Below are 25,399 nucleotides of genomic sequence, written 5' to 3' on the forward strand. Positions count from 1 at the left end.
GCAACTATTACACAAAAACATTAAGCTTTTTTGAAGCAGAGACACTAAAATAAATGCTGTTAAGCTTTTTTAAGTGGTAAGAAGTAGAAGCTTTTTGTATTATCATATTTTTATCTCCCTATACATTCTAACAGATCTTCTGCAACTACTGCCTGGTATACAAAATGACAGGACTGACAAGACTAATATCTGAACACATGTGCAAACTATGACTACTTGCAATTTACAGCACCACATGCTGGGGGCCAGGGATGAGGGGAAGGAGAGTGGAAAGGCAAAACACGTCACTTACCTGGGCTTCTCTGACAAGCTGAGTAGAATCCGGCAGGCAGAAACCAATGGGTAATCCAACCTTCGCTGGGGTTTTGAATTTGTCTCCTATCTTAAATGGTACATCATCAAGATAACTGAAAGGCCCTAAGATCAAAAGCAGAAATCGTATTGTAAAAAACTCAGGAGTTTAATGCATTTGATTAAGACTGACATTTCCGTACTTGGGAGCTATTTTATCTGCCCCAACTACACGAGGTGACTCATTACAAAGGAAGTTCCTTGATCTGAAACACATTGAATCTGTTTGGATTTCATTGCCTCGGTTTTGGTGTTTGATTTTTGTTTTGTTTGTTTTTTAAAAAAATGTTCTAGCCTTCTAACCCTTCCCCCCCAACATAACAATCCAACGATTGAACAGATTCTGAAGTCCATACACCTAATATCTCTGCTTCCCTTGTGACAAGACTATGCCTACACAACTGGAACCTGAAGCTCTGCTGAACGCTGTATTCTAATATGTCTCTATAAAAAAGAAAATATCCATCACTTTTTGTCATATTCAAAACATATTTAAACCAATTCAAACACATTTAAAATGACCCAGCTTTAGACCAACTAAGACAAACTAAAATCCAGGTTTTAGCCTACAAGATAAGGAAGTGACATTTGGACAGAAGTGGTCACAAGGACCAAGTGGCCCAGTCTAGGCACTCCACTTTAACCAAAACACAGTGAAATAGCTCAAGACTAATTCGCATAGCCATTTTGATTTTTGAAACAAGGCAATCTAACTTAATCAGCTGTCTGATTTCTGATCACTCCAATGAGATGCCTCAGACTTATTTCACGGCCCTCCATCTGTCCTTCATATTTATCACTTAGATGTGGTATTTAAAAAGTGTTTTAGGATAAAACTTTCATCAAGCATCCTGCAAACTCATGAGGCAGAATCACTTAGAGCTCAACCACCTCCAAGAAGTCAGACTACAGGTTTGTTTTCCTTGAGCTGCTGTGAACAAGTAAAACCTACAATATTGTCCTGGTTTGAAGTAAAACAGGACCAATTTTTGTTCAGTAACTTTGCTTCTTAGCTGGGCCTCTTCTAACTACTGAAATTAACTGCATATTGTGCAGACACTGTTTGCTCTCAGAGCACTAAGACCAATGTTTATAACTGATGCCAAGGCACAGTATGCAGAGATGCTCCTGCTTGTACTCATTGCTATAACACCCAAGACCAGCAAAATTGGTTATTTGCCCCGTTGGAGGGTCAGAAGCACAAAAGCACAGAGGACTCCCATCTGCGCGGAGGAGCGGACAGGACAGGTGACCCAAAACTAACCAACAGGGTATTCCATCCCATCTGCCTCATGCTCAGTATAAAGCTGAGGGATCAAAGGGTCGGCTCTCTTTCTTCACTGGCTGATGTCCAAGGACTGTTCGTCTGTCTTTGATCCTGATCCTGAATGCAGGTCCGGAATCCAGTTCCCGTCCGTCACTGAGTCCAGCCTGCAACTTCCCCAGTGCCAGCCAGTGACGTGACTGTCACCCTGGGAGCTTGATACGGTTTTGTATATATTTCATTATTTTCTTTTTATTTTATTATTAATATTTCATTAAATTAGTTTAGTTCCTTCTAAACTCATAAGTCTTTTTCCCTCCTCTGCCTCTCTCTTTGAAGAGAGGTGGGGGGGAACATCTGTCAGTCCCACCTGGGGTGCCTCATGTCCCCAGTGGCTAGTTTGGCCTAAACCACGACAAATATAAATTGCACTCAATTTCTCGGTTAACTGAAACAGGTCTCTTGAATCATTGGTCTACACTTTTGGAATTACAGGCAAGGTTTCTGGCTGTGTATAACAAACTGAAGTGCTCCTTTAGCACCTATTTGTAACTTCGAGTATTGCAGATCCAAAAAGACATTAGTGGCAGCATTTAAGATGGTGCTCAGTGACTAACCTCTTGCTTAGTGAGTTGTGCCTGGACATTTTTATCTGACCCTATTTCATACTCAGATGATAGTTTAAGTACTGTTTGTGTTCCTTCACCGTTGACTCATCTACAACAAGGCAGCCACAGGCTCCAAAAGGACAAGCAGCTTTTGAAAACAGGAACATCCTGTTCATTTGTAGTTAAATGTTTATGTACTGTCATCACTTCAGCTCTCATACTATGCACCACACTGGCTGGTCCCAAAGTCCTGTTAGGACACAGGTGGTATTTCCTCCAGGTTTGAAACCATGAGGCTGAGTAATCTACATCCAAACTGCACCACCAGGACAAAAAAGTGCTCCAGGTAGAATATAATAGTATTTTCACTGATCCTTACTGAGAAGTGCAAAGTCAAGTATTACACAGCACAGCATCCAGTTGGCACCTCACTGACCATCACCACCACTATTCACAACACAGCATCCCAATTGTATTTGGGCTGGCAATTTGAGAACTCGGACATGCCAAAGTGTTTGCTTATGCAGAAATAGCACCTGTAGCAGCCTTTGCACTGAGAGTGGTAAATCATGGCAAGGTCAGAGACAACCAGACCTCCCGACCGCTCAGAGTCCAGCGTGTCTGCTGCTACTATGCCTGGCTTAGACCCACTGGCACAAGTCCTGCTGTAAGCAGGATGATCCAAGAGAAGCAGGATTACTGCTCTGCACTGATCTCACAGCCCAAATTGCTCAGTGTGCAAATACATGTCTTATTAGATCTATTGACACAGTAAGCGGTAGACACGTCCCCTTGCACAGCTGCCACCTCTGCCTGAAATATGTAATAGCCACAGAGAGTACAAGCACACATTGTGGTATTTACATAGCGACACTCTCTGTTCTGGTGTAGTATAAAAAGACCCTAAATGCACCTAGACTACATAAACTGGCAGCTGGCAGTGCAGCCCAACCTCAGCAGCTAGACTAAGGAATAAAAACCTTCTAGATTCTTCTCACTATACTGATCCTTTAATAACAACCACTGCAATAACCTCATCTTGAATATACCTCTTCCTTAGAACCTGCAAACACATGTTAAGAAACACACCAAGTGTTTTAGGATATTTGACGGTAAAAATCTTTCTGAAGCAAAATGCTGATGCACACAGTATTCACTTTGTTCCAGCCCAATCAGAACCATAGTAGTCTAGTGAAGTTACAATCTCAACCAGAAAGTCAAGAATCCTTTTCTTTTTGTAAATGGATGACCCTTCTGCCTGAACACACTGATGGGTAAGGGTACAAATCGTTTTAAACAGCAAAATCTAAAGCAATAAGCAAAACCTACAGATAGAAAGTATTACACAGGCTGATGTTTCAATTGTCACATGTTCCAGTGAAGCAATTAAACGTTTTTTTGAACTGTTATTTAATATAGCTGTTAGCCACTTCATCCTTTTAGCAGTTAAAAGCATATTGAGGAAGTTCTGAAAAAAACTGTACCTGTCAATCTGATCTCTGACACCGCACATTGGATGATATTCCTGGACCAAGGAACTACTACAAGAGTAGGATTTCTCTCCACTTTAGTGTAATGTGGAAATCACTGGCCAACTTACAGAAGTGTCCTCTTGTTTTGTAGCAAAATGGAAACATTTCAGATAAAGTCAGTTACTGGTTACGAATGGGGAACAGTTTTGAAACCAAGTGGAACTTAGTTTTTGTGGTCACATAAACCACACTTAAATAATTTTCAGAAATTGGAGTTAAAAGCTTTTAAGTTGTATAGTGACAATACAACAGTAACATTAGTGTACTGCACTTGGTATAACCCACACTTTGCACAACAGATGAGAGCTGCATTTCTAGATGCCACTAATTACTAGAACTTAAACTTGAACTTCCAATTATTCAATTGACAGGAGACCATTTGGTTACATGATTAGACATAGTTACAGATGTATTCTAAAAATACCCTTCAAGACAGGAAAAGCGTTCCTTTCTCTCCACCCATACCCATCTTTCCATCTTCATCTCCATCTGAACATGCTCCTGAGCAGCCTACTCTAGGCTTGAGCAGGTTGTTTGGACATGATGATCTCTGGAGGTGCCTTCCAACCTCAACCATTCTGTGATTCTACAACAGCCCTCTAACCTCCAATAACCATCTCAAAGTAAGTATAGGAGATACATCAACTATGTTGACCAATTTCATCAGCCTGTCAGAGATACCGAGCTGAAGGTAGTTGTTGGGCTAGATGCTTTATAGTAAGTCAAAATTCATTTAGTGGGATTAATTCTATAATAACCCTGAGGAACACTGAAACAATTGCCCTGCTCTGCTACTCCTCAGAAACAGTACTGTGACAGTGTTGCTGGTATCAGTATGAACACAGAGTACACAAAATGGTAGACATGTTAACCAGCCAACTTACAGCATTTTGATTTTGTTATTTTGAGACCAGAAGCATGTTCCAACACACCGTACTGTTTTGAGAAATATTTAAGACAGGTTGAATTCTAGCTCTGAGCAGTGTCTTTGCTAGTCTGGTTTAGGAAGCAGAAGAGAGAAACAAACACAGACTCAAAAGACAAGCAGTTCAGAGTGTTCACGGAAGTCATTCACAGATACAAGAGCAACTGCTGAAGAGCTGGCAGTTATCTAAAGTTAATTGTCTTGCAGTATGATCACTGGGCCACAGCAAAGGAGACCATCTAAAACTAAGTTTTGATAGGCCATTTTTATTAATCCTTAACCATGTATTTAAGCGAGGCACTTATTCTGTACTTCAACTTTACACTTGCAAGATTCAATAAAAAGCTCAGGAAAAAATGGAATTCCCCAGAACCCTCTTATCTGAAAGATTATCCAGAAAGATCGAGGCTGAGTTTCTAAAAGCAGGAGTCTCTATAGCATGCCTTGAATGATTACTGATTTGAAGAAACTGCATTATGTACAACAAACTGAACTTCAATGTTCCACAGAAATATTAATCCTCTCAAGTTACACCCCATTTTCTAAAAGACAGGCAGGTATACATGCAAATAATTTTAATCATATCAGTCATCTGCATGACCCTACACATCTCAAATGTGGAAGAAGGTATTCTTCTCTTCACTTGCCTGCTGAACCAGGTTACATAAATTTAGGGAAAAAAATTCACTGCTGTGCAAAAAGCAAACATAGCTCAATGATATATTAAAAGCTGCAATTTCAATCCAACTTCTCATGTGACTTCCATAGAAAGGAGCTACAGATCTAGCATCCACTTCAGCAAACATTCAATCAGTATCACAACTGCAGTTCAACTTCGATTTTGAAAGGGGAAGGAGAAGGTATTATTCTGCCATGAAGGAGTCACAAGCTGAATTTCAGTTCAACAAGAGAACAGGCACAGCATCAAACAAACAACTATGCAAGAAGGAAGCCAAAGTACTTCACTCCCAATAAAAAACTACTCAGAGGCTAAACAGATTAGTCTCTATGGACTGTCTAGGCTGGTACATTAGTCAGCAGCAATAGTAGGATTCATGCTGTTGAAAAGACAAGGATGCCAAATTTCACTTACCATGAGAGTCGGATCCCAACTTCTTAGAAGCCATTTAGAACCTGAAAAACATTTTAAAAGAGCTTTAACAACTTTATAAATGTAGCACAGCATAAGTCTATGCAGTTCTACAAAGTCTGATCTCTAGATTATGGGACACGTTGCAGGCGCTTGCTCTTTATCCTGTTCCCAAGATAGATAAGCAAACTTATTTTATAGCTCTGAGAATTGATTGAGCAGACAAATAACTTAGTCCAGGGTCTGACAATCTAAATGGCAAAATGAAGAAGAAAAAAGAAAGAAAAAAAATAATGTGAGAACCAGCCAGGTTGACCCAGAAGGCAGAGAGTTCTAGATCACAGCACTCAGAGGCTGCATTGCCCCAGCCGCATAGAGCATACCCTGCCTCCCTTGGCATTAAGAACAGCCCTTTCTACTGGAAATACCACACTGATCCTCTTCAGTTTAATCCCTGCTGCTCTAAAAGGGGATACTATCATATTGGGTATTCAGTCACTTAGCCAGTGTGGCACCTGTCTAGACACACTGGGTAATTAACAGACAACAATACAGGTATACAATAAAGAGTACCATTAGGAAGATGTTTTCAGATACACACAAAAAACAATACTAACAATAGTCCTCATCCACTGCCTATAGAATTTTAGTACCAACTTTTTAAATTTGGATGCAAATCCTACATAGCTGAGATGTTAAACACACAAATCCTCGCCACCTTTTAACACAGAGCAGGCTTGTTCTGAGGAAAGAGTTGTTTAAGACAGAATTAGCTGTCTAATTAGTTGTCAGCTAAAACCCTGCTCCAGGATGCTTATGGCTTGTTCTATAGCATAACTGGTTCTATTGCTAGATTAGAAGTACATCACAAGATCTTTCTCAAGCTACCACAGCATAATTCTTCCAATAACCGAATTTGTAAGTCCTGCTTTGACATTATACATGACAAAGAACCAGCTGTCCTTTGTTCTTGAAGTCCTCCAGCTCATAGACTGAAATGCCCAACGGCTGTTCTTCAAAAATGTGAAGTTATCTGGTACACCCCCACCAGCAGCAGACAGTGCTCAAAACACAACTTGAAGCAGACAACATTCATATCCATAATTCCTCAACCAAGCTCTTAGCCTCACTGATTCCACTGCAGGTTTCAACTGCAAATGTCACCTTAAATGAAGGGCGTGATAAGGTGAGGGTTACACAGACAGCTTAGCTCTTCCTCCTGGCAGCTGCTGACACAATGACTGAGGTCAGGAAGAGCCAGTTTCAAGTATTTTAGGAAAAATGCCTTTTGCTGTGCCAAGGTCCCTTTCAACATTATGTTGAAATCAATAAGTGAACCAAACCTACTGGCTAACGGGAATCCAACACACGGCTAAAGCCAAACCTGTACAAAAGTTAGCCGGGTGCAACCAGACTTCATGAAAAAGCAAGCAGAGGCCAGGCTATGAGGAAGTGAGTCACGCTGGGCAACCCCAGGCATACCTTGCACATAAAAGCCATGTGTCACTCTGCTCAAAGTTTGTCAGGTTCTTCTCAGCACATCTCACCATCTCTCTCAACTTTGGTATTACATCCAAAACTACTCCACTAAGCCAGAGAGCTGGTTTTGGCACTAGCTGGCAACTGCTTCTCAGAAGTGAACAAAACATTGCAGCTCCAAAAACAGAAGAAAAAAGAAGGTGAAACAGTGCTGAGCCTACCATCTCAGAAAGGCTGTCAAGGGCAAAGCCACAAGACCACCCAGTACAGTTCCATGTCAGCTACAAGAGCTGAATGGGCTTTACTGGTTCCAGTGCCACCGAGCAGATCAGACTGCAGACTACAGCACATGAAATAGGCTGCACCTTACAGACCTGGATCACAGTGTCAGATAAGCTACTATGTGGCTGGTTCCTCTGTATTACAGTAGCAATTAAGATGTCAACTTGATCTGTTGTTATTGAAAAAGCCAGGCCTTCACACAACTCATCAGTCCTCTGTATGTCACCAGAGACTGTGAGGCACTGCCTGCAAGCACGTACTATGGCTGCCCACCATCCACTCCTATTACAGTGGAGCTGAACCAGGGACAAGGTCTCTACACATTTCCTTTAATGTCTCTGAGTTTGTCCTTCTTCCTGTTACTGCCTCAGGCTGAAAAGCAACCACTCCTTTTCTAAAGGAATTGAAAACTTCTGGTGAGAGGAAGTAACCTCCTCACTTTGGCAACTCAACTGACAAGGAAGTTTTTTCAATGCAGCACCAGTTATCTACAGGCAATACAGTTCATGCCGTCTACCTCACGTACCAGAAGCAGCTTACTTCAGACTGTACCTACATAAAGGACATTGAAAAGAAAATTCAAAGATATCATTTTTAGAATGATAATTTATGTCCCCTCTCCAACTGACCATTGCAAGGACATACTAAGTTTACCACCTCCTACACTGATTTTAGGTACCGTGGCACTATCAATTTGCTCCAGCGACCTTAGTAGCAATGCCTATGAACCCCACCGAACCAAAGATGCACACAGTCTTGCAGTAGCATATCAATCTGGAGCTGCATAAAGCCTTAGATGTGTCCTCAGCATCAAAATACACTGCATAAGCAATAAGTATCTTGTTTTTGTTGGCAATCCTGTAGTAAAATTCAAGTGCAGACCAAACACCTGCATTAACTTCAAGGTCCAGCTGGAAAAATGATTCTTTTGTCATATGCAACACCTTATTTTAACTACAGGACTAGCTAAGGCACACCATCAGCAAGCTAATAATGAAATGGACCACTTCCAGAGGGACAGTCACACTTTAAATTCAGGTAGCTTTGAGTTTTTCATCACACTAGCTCCTCTGATGTACTGTGAGTGTCCACTTATTAAGATACTATTACTACAGAAGGCACTGTCAGCAAACAGAACTGTTAAGCACTGCACACAGTAACACTAGAACAGGCTGCCAGCCACATTCTGTCACCTCCTTTCCAAAGAGGGTTTAATTAAAATAGTTTCTTGTGACTAATCAGATTTGATAGGCTATTCAGGGACCACTGTTACAAGCATCTTGCTGTTGCTCTGTCCTGCTGCATGGAAAAAAAAAACATTTGCAGCCAGTTAGAAAGTTACTGATGTTGCTACTATGCTTCCGGGCATTATCTGAACTGTATTTGCCAAGTCAGACCCCTTACACTGTGCAGTACAGGTTTGCTTGCAAATGGTGCATGCGGGCACAAATTCTGGTCTGATGCTTTACTGCATATTTTAAATTTAGAAGGAATATATACTGCATCTAAACTTCAACACCTTTCCTGGGCTAGGGAAACAAGTTAGTTGCATAGCACTACAAGGTTCTCTTACAGCCACCTACAAGCTCTCTTCTATAAATCATAGAATCATAGAATCATAGAATCAGTGAGGTTGGAAGGGACCTTTAAGATCATCAAGTCCAACCATTAACCTACCCTGATAAAAACACCACCACTCCTAAACCATGTCCCTAAGCAGCTCATCTACCCTTTTCTTAAACACCTCCAGGGATGGTGAATCCACCACCTCTCTGGGCAGCTTATTCCAATGTTTAATAACCCTTTCAGTGAAAAAATGCTTCCTAACATCTAATCTAAACCTGCCCTGACATAACTTGAACCCATTTCCTCTTGTCCTATCACTTGTCGCCAGGGAGAAGAGGTCAGCTCCCATCTCTCTAAAACCTCCTTTCAGGTAGTTGTAGAGGGTGATAAGGTCTCCCCTCAGCCTCCTCTTCTCCAGGCTAAACATCCCCAGATCCCTCAGTCGTTCCTCATAAGGTTTGTCCTCCAGACCCTTCACCAGCTTTGTAGCCCTTCTCTGGACACGCTCCAACACCTCAATGTCCTTCTTGTAGTGAGGGGCCCAAAACTGAACACAGTACTCGAGGTGAGGCCTCACCGGTGCCGAGTACAGGGGGATGATTACTTCCCTAGTCCGGCTCACCACACTATTCCTGATGCAGGCCAGGATGGTGTTGGCCTTCTTGGCTGCCTGGGCACACTGCTGGCTCATGCTCAGCCGGTTGTCCACCAACACCCCCAGGTCCTTTTCTGCCAGGCAGCTTTCGAGCCACTCCGCCCCCAGTCTGTAGCGCTGCATGGGGTTGTTGTGACCCAAGTGCAGGACCTGACACTTGGCCTTGTTGAACCTCATACCATTGGCCTCAGCCCATCTGTCCAGCCTGTCCAGATCCCTCTGCAGAGCCAATCTACCCTCAAGCAGATCAACACGCCCCCCCAGTTTAGTGTCGTCTGCGAACTTACTGAGGGTGCACTCAATCCCCTCATCCAGATCGTTGATAAAGATATTAAAGAGAACGGGCCCCAGCACCGATCCCTGGGGGACACCACTCGTCACTGGACACCAACTGGATTTAACTCCATTTACCACCACTCTCTGGACACGGCCATCCAGCCAGTTTTTTACCCAACGAAGAGTATACCTGTCCAGGCCATGAGCAGCCAGTTTCTCCAGGAGAATGCTATGGGAAACGGTGTCAAAAGCCTTGCAAAAATCCAGGTAGACAACATCCACAGCTTTTCCCTTGTCCAGCAAGTGGGTCACCTTGTCATAGAAGGAGATCAGGTTTGACAGGCATGACCTGCCTTTCACAAAGCCATGCTGACTGGGCCTGATCACCCTGTTCTCTTGCATGTGCCGTGTGATGGCACTGAGGATGATCTGCTCCATGACCTTCCCAGGCACCGATGTCAGACTGACTGGCCTGTAGTTCCCTGGATCCTCCTTCCGGCCCTTCTTATGGATGGGCGTCACATTTGCCAACCTCCAGTCAGCTGGGACCTCCCCAGTTATCCAGGACTGTTCATAAATGATGCACAGTGGGCCGGTGAGCACTTCCGCCAGCTCCCTCAGCACCCTTGGACGGATCCCATCCGGCCCCATAGATTTGTGCACCTCCAGGTGCTGAAGCAGGTCCCTCACCATTTCCCTTTGGACTACAGGGGCTTCACTCTGCTCCCCATCCCTGTATTCTAGCTCAGGGGTCGGAGAATTCAAGGAACAACTGGTCCTACTGCTGAAGACTGAGGCAAAGACGGCATTAAGTACCTCAGCCTTTTCCTCATCCTTGGTTACTACGTTACCAGCCCCATCTACTAGAGGACAGATATTATCCTTGGTCCTCTTTTTATCGCTAATATATTTATAGAAACTTTTTTTGTTGTCCTTGACAACAGAAGCCAGGTTTAGCTCTAGCTGAGCTTTGGCCCTTCTGATTTTTTCCCTACATCGCTTTACTACCTCTTTGTAATCCTCCTGGGTGGCCTGCCCTTCCTTCCAAAGGCCGTATATCCTCTTTTTTTCCCTAAGCTGCAACACTAGCTCCCTGCTTAGCCAGGCCGGTCTTTTTCCCCAACGGCTTGTCTTACGGCACACGGGGACAGCCTGCTCCTGCGCCTTTAGGACTTCCGTCTTGAAAGACATCCAGGCTTCCTGGGTTCCTTTGCCCTGGAGGACTGCCTCCCAGGGGACTTTGTCAACCAGGCTCCTGAAGAGCCCAAAGTCCGCTTTCCGGAATGAAGACCTCCAAAGCCCCATTCCCTCACTCTTGGTTCTGGCTAACCCTCTGGAGAAAAAATAAGGGCTACAAGCACCTAGAAGTTATAAGCAACTTTTAACACCAGCAGCCACTGAAGCAACTGGATGTGAGCTCTTCCCTTCCTGTCTGTATGCTCATTTTTCACTTAGTAACACTGAGGCAATAGGGCAACATTCTTATAACCAGCCAGAGGAAAACAGAATAGCAGAGACCAGGGTGAATCATAGAATGGTTTAGGTTGGAAAGGACCTTGAAGATCACCCAGTTCCAACCCCCCCTGCCATAGGCAGGGACACTTCCCACTAGACCAGGTTGCCCAAGGCCACATCCAGCCTGGCCTTGAACACCTCCAGGGATGGGGCCTCAACAACCTCTCTGGGCAGCCTGTGCCAGTGCCTCACCACCCTCAAAGTGAAAAGTTTCTCCCTAATATCTAATCTAAATCTTCCTTCTTCCAGTTTGGAGCCATCCCCCCCCCGTCCTATCAAGGGCCAGAGGACCTCAGACTGATGACAGAAAGGGATGGGGGAACTGGGAAACAATCACAACAACAAAAAACAATGCAAAGATGCAGAAACAGAGAAGTGACAAGAAAAAACTGATGACAGAAACAACAGGCACAAAGACAGATAAATGACAAGCTGGAAAGGCTTGAAGGGACAGCATAGAGGTGATGAAGACAGTCCACCTGGCACGTCACCACTTAAACCTGAATGACTATTTAGCTGTGCTGCCAGACAATAAGGAGAATGCAGAGAAGCGTGACTTGGTGCAGTCAAGCAATACCAAAGGGACAGTCTCATCAACAGATGAGGAAAAAAAATTTACTACCAAAAGTGAGTCCTGGGGAGCTGCTGGGAAATTGGGGTGGTTTTAATTATTATTTCCATATTCCTCCAATTTATGTTTTCCCCGAAGTTTATATTTACATTCTTTTTCTTCTGAAAGAGCCCTGACTGGTCAAGTTGGAAGCATCCTACTACTAATGGTACCTGGAACAGCTTTCTCAGTGATAACTCAAGCCAATTAACCATGTGTCAAGAAGAACTGGTCTCTTGTTGCTATATCCCTTGTTTTTGGGTGCAAGAATGTCTTGATTCCAGACCACATGAATTCTCTGAAGTAACTCCCACCTAAGATTCAGATAAGTGAGAAATGTACTTATTATGGGTCTGAGGAAACCAAAATGCCTCAGGTTACCAACCATAATCAAATCAGCACATCCATGGTTTTCAGAGATGAGAGATCTGATCTTGCAACTTCCATTTTGCCTCCTAACACACCTTGTGTAGGCTAAGTACACTTCACTGAGGATGCATCCATTCCCTCTGAAAACTACCAAAACACAAAAAGACTTTAAGAAGAAAAGATCAGTTTTTTCTCTCCCTGTATTACATTCATGAACTACTACTGATTTTACGTTAGGAAACAATGAAAAGCGGTTTGATTCAAGTGATTGATTTCTAATGCGTCACAGGTATTCCATATTTAAACGGTGGTTTAAGTTTTCACTATACCCATTTCAGTGCAAGTGACAGGCTATGACCAACATCAGGATTCTGTATACAGCCTCATACAACAAATATAGAAGTTGACAGTGCTTGTTGCTAAGGTAAAACAAAAGATAAGATTCTCATATCAAAGCTTCCCACCTATGCAAGTGCTCAACCATGGCTATGCAACTGAGATCTTATGTAGACTGACAGTAAAAAGCTGATCACAGAAGTTTACTACCGTACAAAACAGATTCTGTTTTCATTTACTGTCATCTCCAAATAGATGACATCACTCCAAAATCTGCAGCAAATGCTTCTGCTTTGTACCTCTAACAGTTCTGCAAACAATGAGCACAGTCAGCTGCATGGAGGTACTCCCCTTTCATAAAGCACGATCACATTGAGCCACTGATAACAGCTCTTCGGATAAAGTAATTGTAAAACTAGATTTGACATGTTGCAACTACATGTCCTGCAGCAGGAAAAAAAAATAAAAGGAAAAAAAAGAAAAAGTATCACTTTCACCAGTCTTAACAGAAAAAAGTTTTAAGTACATCTACAGTAATTCCTTTTAAGTGCTACTGCAACCCAGGACATAAGGTATATTAAGGTTCTTGGTCTATTTTAAGTTCAACAAGAACAAACCAGACCCTTCTTGAAGCAAGTACAGGTGTGCAATTTCCGTTCAATTTTCAATGGCTGCTGGTTAAAACAAATCTAATGACATGTCTTCATCTCATGGGATATGTCGTCAGCCTGCATTTAATCAAATGCAGAGTGGGATTACATTGACAACAGGGAGTAGGGGGAGGAAGGGATGAGATATCTCTGCATACATACTCCATGGATCAACAATCCAAGCAACTGTGATGTTAGATCTAAATTTTGAAGGACAGTCTATAACATCAAACTAATTCAGTTTGTTATTTCCAGTGCAATGACTGAGGGGCAGAGGGATAAGAACTAATAAAAAAAAAAAAATGACATTTTCAAACACATTTCCAGAATACATGGGTGGGAAGGACAGGGAGAAAAGAGACCCTGAAGAGTAGGTCTGTGTGCAGATCACATTATTGGACTACGAGACAACACTCTTTAGTGACGGCAGTAACATCCATTGTGGGCCCTTACATGCAGATGTTGGAAAGCATCTTCCTAGCAGTGACAAACATTAGGAATATTTGATTCTTGAGATTGTGCTGTTGCTTAATGTGACACAGGGGGCAATTAGACCTGTTGCTTCAGTACACATCAATCAACAGGAAGTTAAAAGCACAAGACAGCTCTTCTACATGCTGTCAGAGAAGCATCACATGTCTTGCTCTGTTGTTCTGTATGGATTCACTGCATCAATATTAGACACCTGTAGTTACACAGCTATCCTCATGTCATGTCCCAATTTGTTCATTAAAGACAGCACACTTGTTAAAAGCACATACTGTTTGAGATGGTTAGGGATTTAAGGCTCCTAACCGATAATGGACAGCTCTATTTCTCCATTAAGATTCTGACTGTATTTGGGATATAAGGTAATTTGCCATACATTTCACCCAGACACAAGGGAAAACCCTAAAATGGCTAAGGAAATGCAGAACACCAACGCACCAGTTTTTCAATCATCGAATCGCTTACCAGCCATAAAAGTTTCCAATGAAGTTGAAGCTTATATACCACATAAGCCTCCAGAACTACAAGTTTCACAGGCAAGAGCGTAAGAGAACTGAAAATTACTTACATACAGCCCTGTGGTCAAGGCAGATCAGCACAAGCTTCTCTTTTGGCCAGAGACTGACATGCCAAACAAAAATATAAAAGCTGCACCTACTCTAAAATCACATTTAACTGTTCAACAAATGGGTGACCTTATTAAAATGGAGTCTTGCAAAAAAAAATAATAAAAAAAGAGAGTCCTATCACAAGAGAAAACCACCTAAAACTAACATCTGAGGCTGGCCTGACTTTCAAACTCAGCAAACAAGGGGATAGCCTAGTTTCTGTCAACTCCATAAGCAGATGTAGATTTTAGACTGTAGTTCCTACTAGTGACTGTTACTTAAGTTATTTAAAGGTCATGTAACAGAAAAGCAGAGGAAAAAAAATATCATAGAATACCAGGTTGGAAGGAATCTCAAGGATCATCTGGCCCAACCTTTCTTGGCAAAAGCATGGTCTAGACAAGATGGCCCAGCACCCTGCCCATCTGAATCTTAAGTGTCCAATGTTGGGGAATCCACAACTTCCCTGGGGAGATTATTCCAATGGCTGATTGTTCTCATTGTGAAAATTCTTCCTCTTGTGTCCAGTTGGAATCTCCCCAGGAGTAACTTGTACCCATTATCCCTTGTCTTTTCATTCTAAAAAGGGAGTCTCCATCTTCTCTGTATCCACCCTTTAAATACTGGAACATGGTGATAAGGTCTCCCCTAAGCCTTCTTTCCTCCAGGCTGAAGACACCCAGTTCTGACAGCCTTTCCTCATATGGCAGGCTTCCCAGTCCTCTCATCATCTTTGTGGCCCTTCTCTGGACCCTCTCCACCCTGTCCACATATTTTTTGGATAGCAGGGACCAAAACTGAACACAGTATTCCAGGTGTGGCATGACCAGCGCTGAGTAGAGTGGGATAGTGACTTCTTTATCTCTGCTGGTGATGCCCTTGCTGATGCAACCCAGCATCCCGGTGGCTTTCTTTGCTGCAGCAGCAGCAGCACACTGTTCATTCATATTGAGCTGCTTGTCCACCATGACCCCCAGGTCTCTTTCCACAGAGCTGCTCCCCAGCCAGGTAGATCGCAGCCCGTGCTGCGCTCCTGGATTATGTTTTCCCAGGTGCAAGACCTTACACTTGTCCTTGTTGAACTTCATAAGGTTCTTGTTAGCCCACTCTTCCAGCCTATCCAGGTCTCCTCACAGGGTGGCTCTCTCTTCCGAACCATCCACTTCCCCAAGAATATATGGATTTCCATCTTTTTTTTGCTTCTTGAGATCAGCTTCACTAATCTAGAAGCTACATCATTACCAAGAAAAGGGTGGTAAACTAGAAAAAGAAGGACCATCTTCCACTCCTTTAGATACAACAGAAGCGAGATAGACAGTCACATGACAAACCATAGCAGAGAACATAAACACATTGTGCAACTCCTAAATTCTAAGAAAAACGCAAGAAAAGATGATCCAGCACTCATACCACCAATGAGGGCTACAATAGTCTCACAATGCAGTAATGAAACAGGCTCCAAATTTGATGAGTGGAGCAACTGCTTGTAACTACTATTTCCCTATATCTAAAGTTTGGATAGCAAATACCTACCACTTCTGAGAGCTTAAAATAGTCAGATGGAAAGCATGTAGCAACTACTATCAAATTCAGCTACTTCACTTAATTAGCACAAGACTTCATACTACTACAAGCAAGTCAAATCTTTAACAGTAATCTTAGCACTAGCCAGAGCCAGGAATGCGCATTAACTTTTATAGCTAATCCTAGCACTTCAGAAGAAAGCTAGTATTTCAATACAACCTTTCTCAAATGGGAGAGACTGCTAGCCAGAGAAAGTTGCTAGCTTCAGCAACAAAATACCCCACTTATTCTGTTCTTCTGGTAAAGATATATGAAAAAACAGTGGAATATCCTGCACATTTAAAATGAATGTCTGGAACTCAGAGCAGCATAAGCAACTAAAATGCTGCTCTATTTGTTGCAGTGGTACTTCAGTACGTTACAAGCTGATTCTGAAGCACTTGAATATTATTAATACTTCAGACTTGTCCCAGTTATGAATGAGGAGAGCTAGACAAACATTCCAAAAATGCTGCAAACATAAGAGTAAAACAGCTTTTGCCATTAATCAGAACATCCCCTTTTTAACCCCAAAATAACAGAATCGGGAGTTTCAAGCTTTTTCTTCTTATGGTCTTTGACCAAGAGACGCGTACAGGTAGCTGATCTGATATTACCTAGAAAAAAGTTCAACTCTGTTGACCATACCAGGACCTACTCCCAATACTGACACAAGAACTCAAATTATTTTGTTGCAGAAAGCAATTTGTATTCCTTTGATAAATATTAATTAACCAAAATTTAATACATCTAAACACACTACAGCAATTAAATGACTCCACTTAAAAAAATCCATTCCAAAGAAAGCTGTACAACTGTCACCGTTTCCCTGTTAAAGCTCAGAAGAGAAATGGTACTATTTCTTGTTAGTTACATTTTTGGTTAGAAATCTGGTGAAATGGGAATGCTTATTGAATTACTTTAACAAAGCAGACAAAAAATATCTAGCAAGAAATCAAGTTGGACAGAAGTTTTAAAGTGGAAAAATAAAATCTGCCAGCAGATCAGACATCACTTGCCATTTCATATATTTGAACTCAGCCAAAAAAAGTGTCTACTGCATTTTGTACGTGAATAATGGGACCAGTGTTAAACTACTATAGATTCATCAATTTTTCCTTTATACTAGGGTCACATGCACTACCCACTCTCACCACACATTTCATATTTTCCCAGCAAAACTCAGTATGGTACTGACAGAAAATACACCCTATTAAATTAACTATTCCACCTACAAACAACTCTGCCTGCCCTGCAGCAAGCATGCTAAAACCTTGAGCTCGGCATGGAAGCCACTTCTTCAAATTCTAATTGCACCCTCAGTCCAAGCAGTTTAAATACACATAAGGCCACCCACTGCCTTCTCCCACACCCTACAGAATCTCTCCCATAATATGGTTAAAACTGCTGAACTTTTCCAGCCATCTGATGTCCACGTTTTCCATTAACATACCTCACTTCTCTAAACTAAATGAGCCACATTTTGAGAATGCAAGTTTCCTGCAAATTCACTTAATTTAAGAGTCACCAACCATGGAATAGTTTGGGTTGGACAGGACCTTCAAAGATGATCTAATCCAAGCCCTCTGCCACAGGCAGCGACATCTTTCACTATATCAGGTTGCTCAAAGCCCTGTTCCACCCAGCTTTGACCACTTCCAATGATGGGGCATCCACAACTTCTCCAGGAAACCTGTCTCACCACCCTCATAATAAAAAAACTTCTTCCTTATATCCAATCTAAATCTACCCTCTTTCAGTTTCATGTCCCAGTGTTGCCTGTTTTCCAGGAAACACCCCTATTCACTATAGGTTACTCCTTCACCAAATACACACTGAGATACATGAAAGCAGAAATTCTAAAAACTTCCTACTACTGAAGCAGCTAAGAGCTGATCCCAGCATGCCTGGAAAAGTGTGCTCCCCAAAACACTTTTCTGCGAAGTGACAACATAAAACTCAAACATCCCTCATAAGCTTGGTTTGCCTTTGTCTTGGCAACACTAATGTGAGAAACGTGAATTACATGTTAGATGCTACAGATGTGACATTCTTCACACACTTACTTGACTTTTGGGGGGTTTTATGCATTTTCTTCCACCCATCAGTATGTCACTGGTACAGTTTCAGCTTTCGACACTAGCTTTTGTCCTTAATTCCTATGTCATTCCTACTAAGCCAATACATTATCTGTCTTCATGCAACCCTTCCTATCAAGGCTGAGACAAGAAAATAAGTATACACAGAAAAGTGTATAGAAAGTGTACAAGAAAATAAGTATACACCTGAAAAGATCCCAGGTTCTGCTGCACTGAAGGACAAAACTTACAGACAATGAAAAAAAAAAACCCTCATCACTGTTGAAGATGAACACTCAATTCAGCTACTTTCATACCTTCACTGAGCCAAGGTCTCAGCAGGGAAATACTCCTTCCCAGACTAACTCAACAGAACAAAGAAATAAAACTGGAATATAAAAAAAAGTTAATCAAGCTAATAAAAATTATGGTCCCATTGCAGTAATGCCTGAATAAGAATCAATCTCGTTTCATCCCCAGATACAGTACCAGGTTAATTCTACTTTCATTTTTCCAGTCCAAACAGGACTGAATGACTGCATTAAAAAGATGACGTAGATGGGAAATACTATCAGTAGTCAACAGTGAATTAAATTCCACTAACAGAAGCCATATTTTAAATGAGCAAGTTCCACTCATTTTAATTAAACATGGAACTGGTGCATAACGGAGCATAAATAGCAAGCAGGAAATGGTTCTGAAGTGAATAACTACACCTTAATTATTTCTTGAAAAGGCTTGTTAACTTTAGAGAAGACCAGAACTGGTAGGAAAGATTAAGTTCTGCTCTTTAAAAACACACAGAAACAGAAGTATCATTACAGACTATCAAAAACCGAGTAATACTCTGACACGTGAAAACGGCAGCAGACACCTGAAAAGGCTTGGCAAAGCAGTGGTACCTACACCAAATACACTTCTGGAATTGAACTCATTTGGAACACAGCAAGTTAAATTGTCCTAAGCGAGCTTGTCTAGTGTAGAAAAGTAGAAAGCTACCTTTGCACAGTCAAACTGAGGTTGCCCTCAGCTGTAGCAGATATATTACAAAACCAGAAGAGCTGCTTGCTGTGTTGTATATTAGAAAATTTAGTGGCCTACACCACCTGAAGGCAGCACACTCCAGTCCTGAGCTGACACATCTTCCTTGCCACCTCTTGATTTCAGAGTCCTCAAACAGCAAAGACCACTCTTTACACTTGCTTAAATGGAAACATGATTCAGCCTATAGTCCAACAATGGACTGAAACTTCAGGAGTGGAAGCCACAAGCAACAGGGAAAAAACAAAGACAGAGTCAGTATATCTGTTAAACAAGGTTCCTTCTACGCATGCAACTGCCACAGCTGAGGTTACCAGTACTGAAGATACACAAACAGGCAGACAACCCTCACCCTCTGTGAAGAAAAGCAGAGCACCTACCCTATCCCTGACACGCGACTTTCAAGGATGCTCCACTTGCCACTCTCACCTTTGCATACTGCTTGAGAAAGCCTTTCCGTATCATAGGTGTCATTCCCCCCTCCCTGTTCTGCAGCCCTCACCAGCTACATTAAGTCAGTAGAATCAGTAGATTCCTAAGCATCATAAAATAACCCCTACACCCACCTACCTTAATTCCAATTGTTTCCATATAAAATTAGTTTCAAGATTTACATTTCCTCACTTAGAAAAAAGTAATAATTGAAAGGTCTGCTTTCTGTCTGTGTAAAACAAAATTCAATTTGTCCTCCCAGCACTACAATCCTACACTTTTAGATAATGTTTGGAGCACATGAGTTTAAGGACTAGTGTAGACTGAAAGCTTGCACTTCACTACAAACACAAAATGATTTTTCTACCGTGAACGTACAGACCAAAATCCAGAAACTTGCAAGACACTGGGAGTGACAGCCACATGCACAATTACAAGCCTCCCAATGATAAGAGCATATGAAGACTGAACTTGAGTTTCATGATGAAGTGGAACGGAAAAGAAGCAATAGCCACAGAAAGACAATGCTTTCAGATGAAATCTAAGGCGGCTACAGGATATTCATACAGCCAGGAATTGAACACCCTTACACATGCACTCTCCATTCATTACCTCTCCCCTGAGTGGAAAGTAGTTTCACCAAAATTCCCTTATACCCTCAGCACTACCTAGTTCTTGCATGAGACTTCAAAATAGCTGTTAAGACACTTAACCAGCAGTAAAACTATCCCTCTTTTGCAGGTGTGGGGAACAGGGCACAAGGCTGAAGCAGTTTTCACCCAGCCATGTAGCTCAGCCAGCAACAAAGTCAGAACGGAACTTGTATTTCCTGAATCCCAAATCCACACCTACCCAAAGAAACTTACTGCATTCTCTCAGGTTTGGACCACTATCTTTGTCCCCCCATTTTTCCCTACCAAATCACTCCTATTCAGCTTTTCATCTTACCATAAAAGGCTCAAGGATGTTCTTCTGGATTGATAACACAAAACTGGACTTGGTCCAAACTTCATTTCTAAGTTACTACTTCAAATTCATTTAAGTCTGCAATTTTGTAATACACTGTATCCTCACTCTTCCTCAGTGGTATAAACTTTTTTCCTGCACATTAGAAATTTCTTCAGCAGCTACAGTAATGAATGCAACTCCTGAAACTCTTAAAGCAATGAATAACTAAAAAGAAACAGCTGATCTTATGTACAAAAGCAGCCTTCAGAGACGCATTAGCTTTATCTCCTCAGGACATTTTGACAGATCTGACTCAGCTTCAGCAATTTAGCCTTACTTCTATTTTATAACTAGACCAGAGTTGGTTGCTGGATGAGATTGCCCCATGACCATCCAAGAGTCATACCCATAGATTTTTCTCTCCAAATGTCTAACAGACTGGCAACAATACGGGACTGTTAACAGTACAAAGATCTATCTCAGTGGACCATATTGCTGTGACAAAGCAGCAAGATTTCAAATTCTTTTTAAAGAAGCGGAAAGACTATGGGTTGACCATTCCTCAACTGAGATATCAGATTTTCTCCTGTAACCTCAGAATCAGTCTCAACTTGCCTGTTTTATAACCCATGTCTGATTCAATCCAGCTTACTTTAGCAAATAAATCCAATGCTGCCTAATGACAAAACAGGAGCATCACATTTACATTCCCACAGTAACGTCAAATTACAGGAGAAATATGCCTTAAAGAAGGCTTGTAGTAAAACAGATACAAAACTTCTCTCTTTCCCTTCAAGTTGGGAGAGAAAGCCTCTGCATTACTCAGTAGAATCAATTTATTCAGAGCATAGCTAGATCCCTGCACTAAATACTGGTGTATTTCAAACATTCATCTCCTTGGGAGAGGGGAGAGAAAGCACAGAGGTAGGAGGGAGAACTTCTTTATCAGTCCAGTATCATAACACATAGGGAACGTCCCAAGAGACCGGCAGACCTTCACAACTGTATACCACCTGCATATGCAATATGGAAGCTCAGGTATGAAAAGGATATTATCATGTCACACAAACAGATGTGACAGCTGTTCTGTCAACCAAATGTGCATTTCCAGACTCCATCCACAGCTCCAAAAGCAGCTTAGAGCACTTAACCATTCAAGCCACATCCAGCTTCTTCACCTTTGTCTACCTTCATTTATCTTGCATCTCATAATACGCTTGTGGATTCTTTAAGCTTTATTTATTAAGGTTTTTCCAGTTGAAGATCTTCATGTAGAGGACATTATGGAACACAACAGTATTACATTTATGTCCACACTTGAGTTTGCTAGCTTTCCCTTTGCATATAAATTAAGAAAAATTTGATAGCGTTAGTTAAAAGCAACAAGCTTTTTCCTGTCTTCACTCGCATTTTCTTTGCCAAGTTACATAACTAAGCAGAGGCAGTGATCTAGGAATACATTATGAGATTTTTAACAGCTATCAAAAGACTTCCAGGTAAGTCAACAGAAGTCACGTATTAAACTCCCTTCTACAAACAAGAAGGAAACCTGTAACTGCAGATATTTTGAAAATTGACCTCTGGTAAAATACTAATCAGAATCTAGTAATTGTTCTTCCACAGACAGTTCACTGGCTTAAAGGGATTGCATTTTGCATCTGTGCAAGCACAAGACTCCTTATCAGCTGTGGGAGTCCTGAAAAACATCTCCTCCTCCACCTTGCAAAGTCTAACATTTCTTCAAATGAAAATGGTAACACAAACAATTGGGTGATTAAAACTTGATAAAGAATCTTTTTACGCAGAGATTATCTTTAAATTATCCCCCAGAATAGTGTCTAGAAGACAATACCTCAAATAGTTATATGCTTAGTTGTAAAAGTAATTGCTGGTACAGAGCCCTGCCAGCCAACGACCACTGACAGAATTACAGCTTGATTAATAACAAACTTAAGTTTATAAGGAGCTCGCATATCTCAGAGGCATGTAATATAGAAATCTGCCCCCCCAAATTTTTATGGTTCATTAATCCCCTTGAGTGCAAAGTTATTTCAGAGTACCATAGTTTTTCTATGCATTTTTGTTTCCAAAACTCCAACTAACACATGATTTAGGGGATACATTCACTTACTCATTCCCCCTCTTCCCAGTAAAGCACCTAAAGGTACTTTCCAAAAAGCATAATAAAACCCCTTCTTTTTATACTGTTACAAACACAGCAATCAAAATGAAACTCAATAATCTCTCAGCTTTTTTCTACAAAGAAATCAAATAGACTGGCAACAAACTGCTTGTGGTGATCTAATACTTAATTAAAAGATTAAGAATGTATTCTTTTCTCAGAGAGTATGCAGGATAAAGCTTTTCCATCCTTTTTCACTACACACAATTTTATTCTAGATGATTAACGGTGATTTTGTTCATATAAACTCCTTTCCTACTACATATGGCTCCTATATTTCTATTTGAAATTGTTATACATTACTGTGCAAGGACACCACATCATGGTGTTACTCATTAGGGTGGAACTCGGTGTGGCTTTGCTGTACCAGAAAAGGAAATACATAAGCTTTAACAATTACTTTGTGGATTGCTTATAAACTAGGAATCTAGTTTTATTTTAGAGTTCAGGATTGATGAGACAAATCAAGTTGAACACATAAGCACATCTCTATGTCCAGATTAAGCATAGCACTAATACTTGACATTGCACAACTGGCAATATGCATATTCTTAGAAATCCAACATCCAAAACTCAGGGAATAAATCTCACCAGTCATTTCAGTCACAGCTTTGTCTGCTGCTATCCTAGAGATGTCAAATGGCGCAAGCACAAACATTATGAAAGGGCTTAAATCAAATCTGTCACATAGTCTAGTAGATAGTTATTACGAATGCTGATCTCCAGCAACAGACACCAGACTAAATAAAAGCTCACAACTCTTTATTACTACTGTCCATGATACCAACTACCAGTACCTTAGCAGCTGTAGTATATTCATATTCAGACCCTCTTCCAGCTGAAGAACTGACTGCTTCTTGGATATGACTCACGTTCTTCTGATTTTCCCACTTAAAATGTTACTCTGGTGTAAGAGTTTCTGACACAAAGAGCAGCTGAGAAAATACAAATTCAGAATTTCCATTTGAAGTCAGTCAGTTAGTTAAAAAATGTAATACTACTAATGCAACATGGCATTTCGAACCAATCTGCTTTCCCTTCTAGAAAAGAAGATTTAAACCTAAGTCAGAGCAATGATATTCTGTTCCCCCTTTGATATACTCCTGTGTTTCAAGTACATTGCAAGCTTAAAGGATTCTAACAAGACCTTGTAGCCTTTCAAAGAGAGGAAAAAAAAAAAAAAAAAAAAAACAAACCTGCAACCAAGTCTGGACATATAAGCTGTTCTTTCAAAATTTCCCAAGCACAGGAAAGACAGTATCTCTTAACGTTTAAAAAAAAATGTATTCCCCATGCAAGCAAAGATTTGGAATAAATATGATCATTTAAGAGACAGGAAAACCCCAGTGCTCAGTTTCTCTTAGGAGACCTCAATACAAAACTACACTGAATGCAAAAGGTGATTCGGGACACAGAACATGAGCTTACTCAAACCAAGTCAGAGGGTCAAAGCATTAAGCAATGCACTTGCATACCACAGAGGATTACCCACCCCAAGTAATTAACACAGAAAAACTGTAAGCTCAGGCTTGTATCGATGAACTGCAATCCAAATGATCAATTGTAGAGTGGTACACAATGTAAGATCAATAGCATTGCCTTCGTAGTTATCAGAGCAAGCACAAACAATACAGGGAAGAGAAACCAGCCTTTGATACACCCTAGAAGACCTAATTTTTCAAACAAGAAAGCTATTTATAAGTTGTAAACAACGCTTCTTTGCCTTTTCTTCAAACCATAAATAGCTTTCAAAAATATATTCCAGAGCTTTTCAATTGCAGCTCCACTAGACCTTCTTTACACTGACATTGATCTGAATTGCACTGATCAATTATAAATAGACAGTAATGCCTTTTGGTAGAAATCCTTGTAAAATGACAGCTGAAGCTCTGGAATTTATGACTCAAAATACTGGAAATGATTATATTAGAAACAAAATGCCAGAGAAGGCTGGATGGAAGTTCTGTCCAATAAGTAAAACTAAATTTCTCACAGATCAATTTATCGAAATATTCAACCCCGCAGAACTGTAAAATACAGGAACAGGCTGATGTCAAAAACTTATGATAAAGAGACTGGACATTAAGAACAATATGCCCTGAATTCAATTCCTAAAGTTCGTGGAAGCAACAGAAAACCATAAGCTTACACAATTAAAAAGGAGAAGGATTAGTAAGGTGATGCCTTCTACGGGCATTACAGCACTTCCGCCATCAGCACCAGCCAAATAGCTCTGGCTGCCAGTGTGACAGAGTTAGATGAGGTGGTCCGTTGGATTGGTCCAGAAACCTGACTCCTATTCTGTTAGAGATTTCTGTCTCTAGGATAACAAGTACTGGGCAATGCAAAACACCATCCATGTGAACAATGGAGATGAGCTCTTCCACGTGTTTTTGATGGTTTTTTTTTGTCATTAAGATTTTTCTATTCATCAATGTAAACTATACAGTAAGTCTCCCAGCTGATCAGTATATCCTCTACACTGATCAGTATACTCTTAAAATATTCTGAAAATTGAACTTCAATTCATTAAAGAGAAACTAACATTTA

At 41.1% G+C, this 25,399-nt stretch overlaps 1 protein-coding gene across 1 annotated transcript in view; it reads right to left on the minus strand.

Annotated features, from left to right (window-relative positions):
* UBAP1 (ubiquitin associated protein 1) overlaps positions 1–25,399 on the minus strand; it is a 40,606-nt gene that overhangs the window by 12,892 nt on the left and 2,315 nt on the right. Inside the window, exons 2-3 of the mRNA XM_082497494.1 lie at positions 5,774–5,814; positions 293–417 (exon numbers count right to left, since the gene is read on the minus strand). Of these exons, the coding sequence (XP_082353620.1) occupies positions 293–417; positions 5,774–5,807 (159 nt within the window). The 5' untranslated portion in view covers positions 5,808–5,814. The remainder of the gene's footprint in view (positions 1–292; positions 418–5,773; positions 5,815–25,399) is intronic.

The sequence above is a fragment of the Vanellus vanellus genome (assembly GCF_965231255.1).
Source record: "Vanellus vanellus genome assembly, chromosome: Z".
In the NCBI taxonomy this organism is placed as follows: Eukaryota; Metazoa; Chordata; class Aves; order Charadriiformes; family Charadriidae; genus Vanellus; species Vanellus vanellus.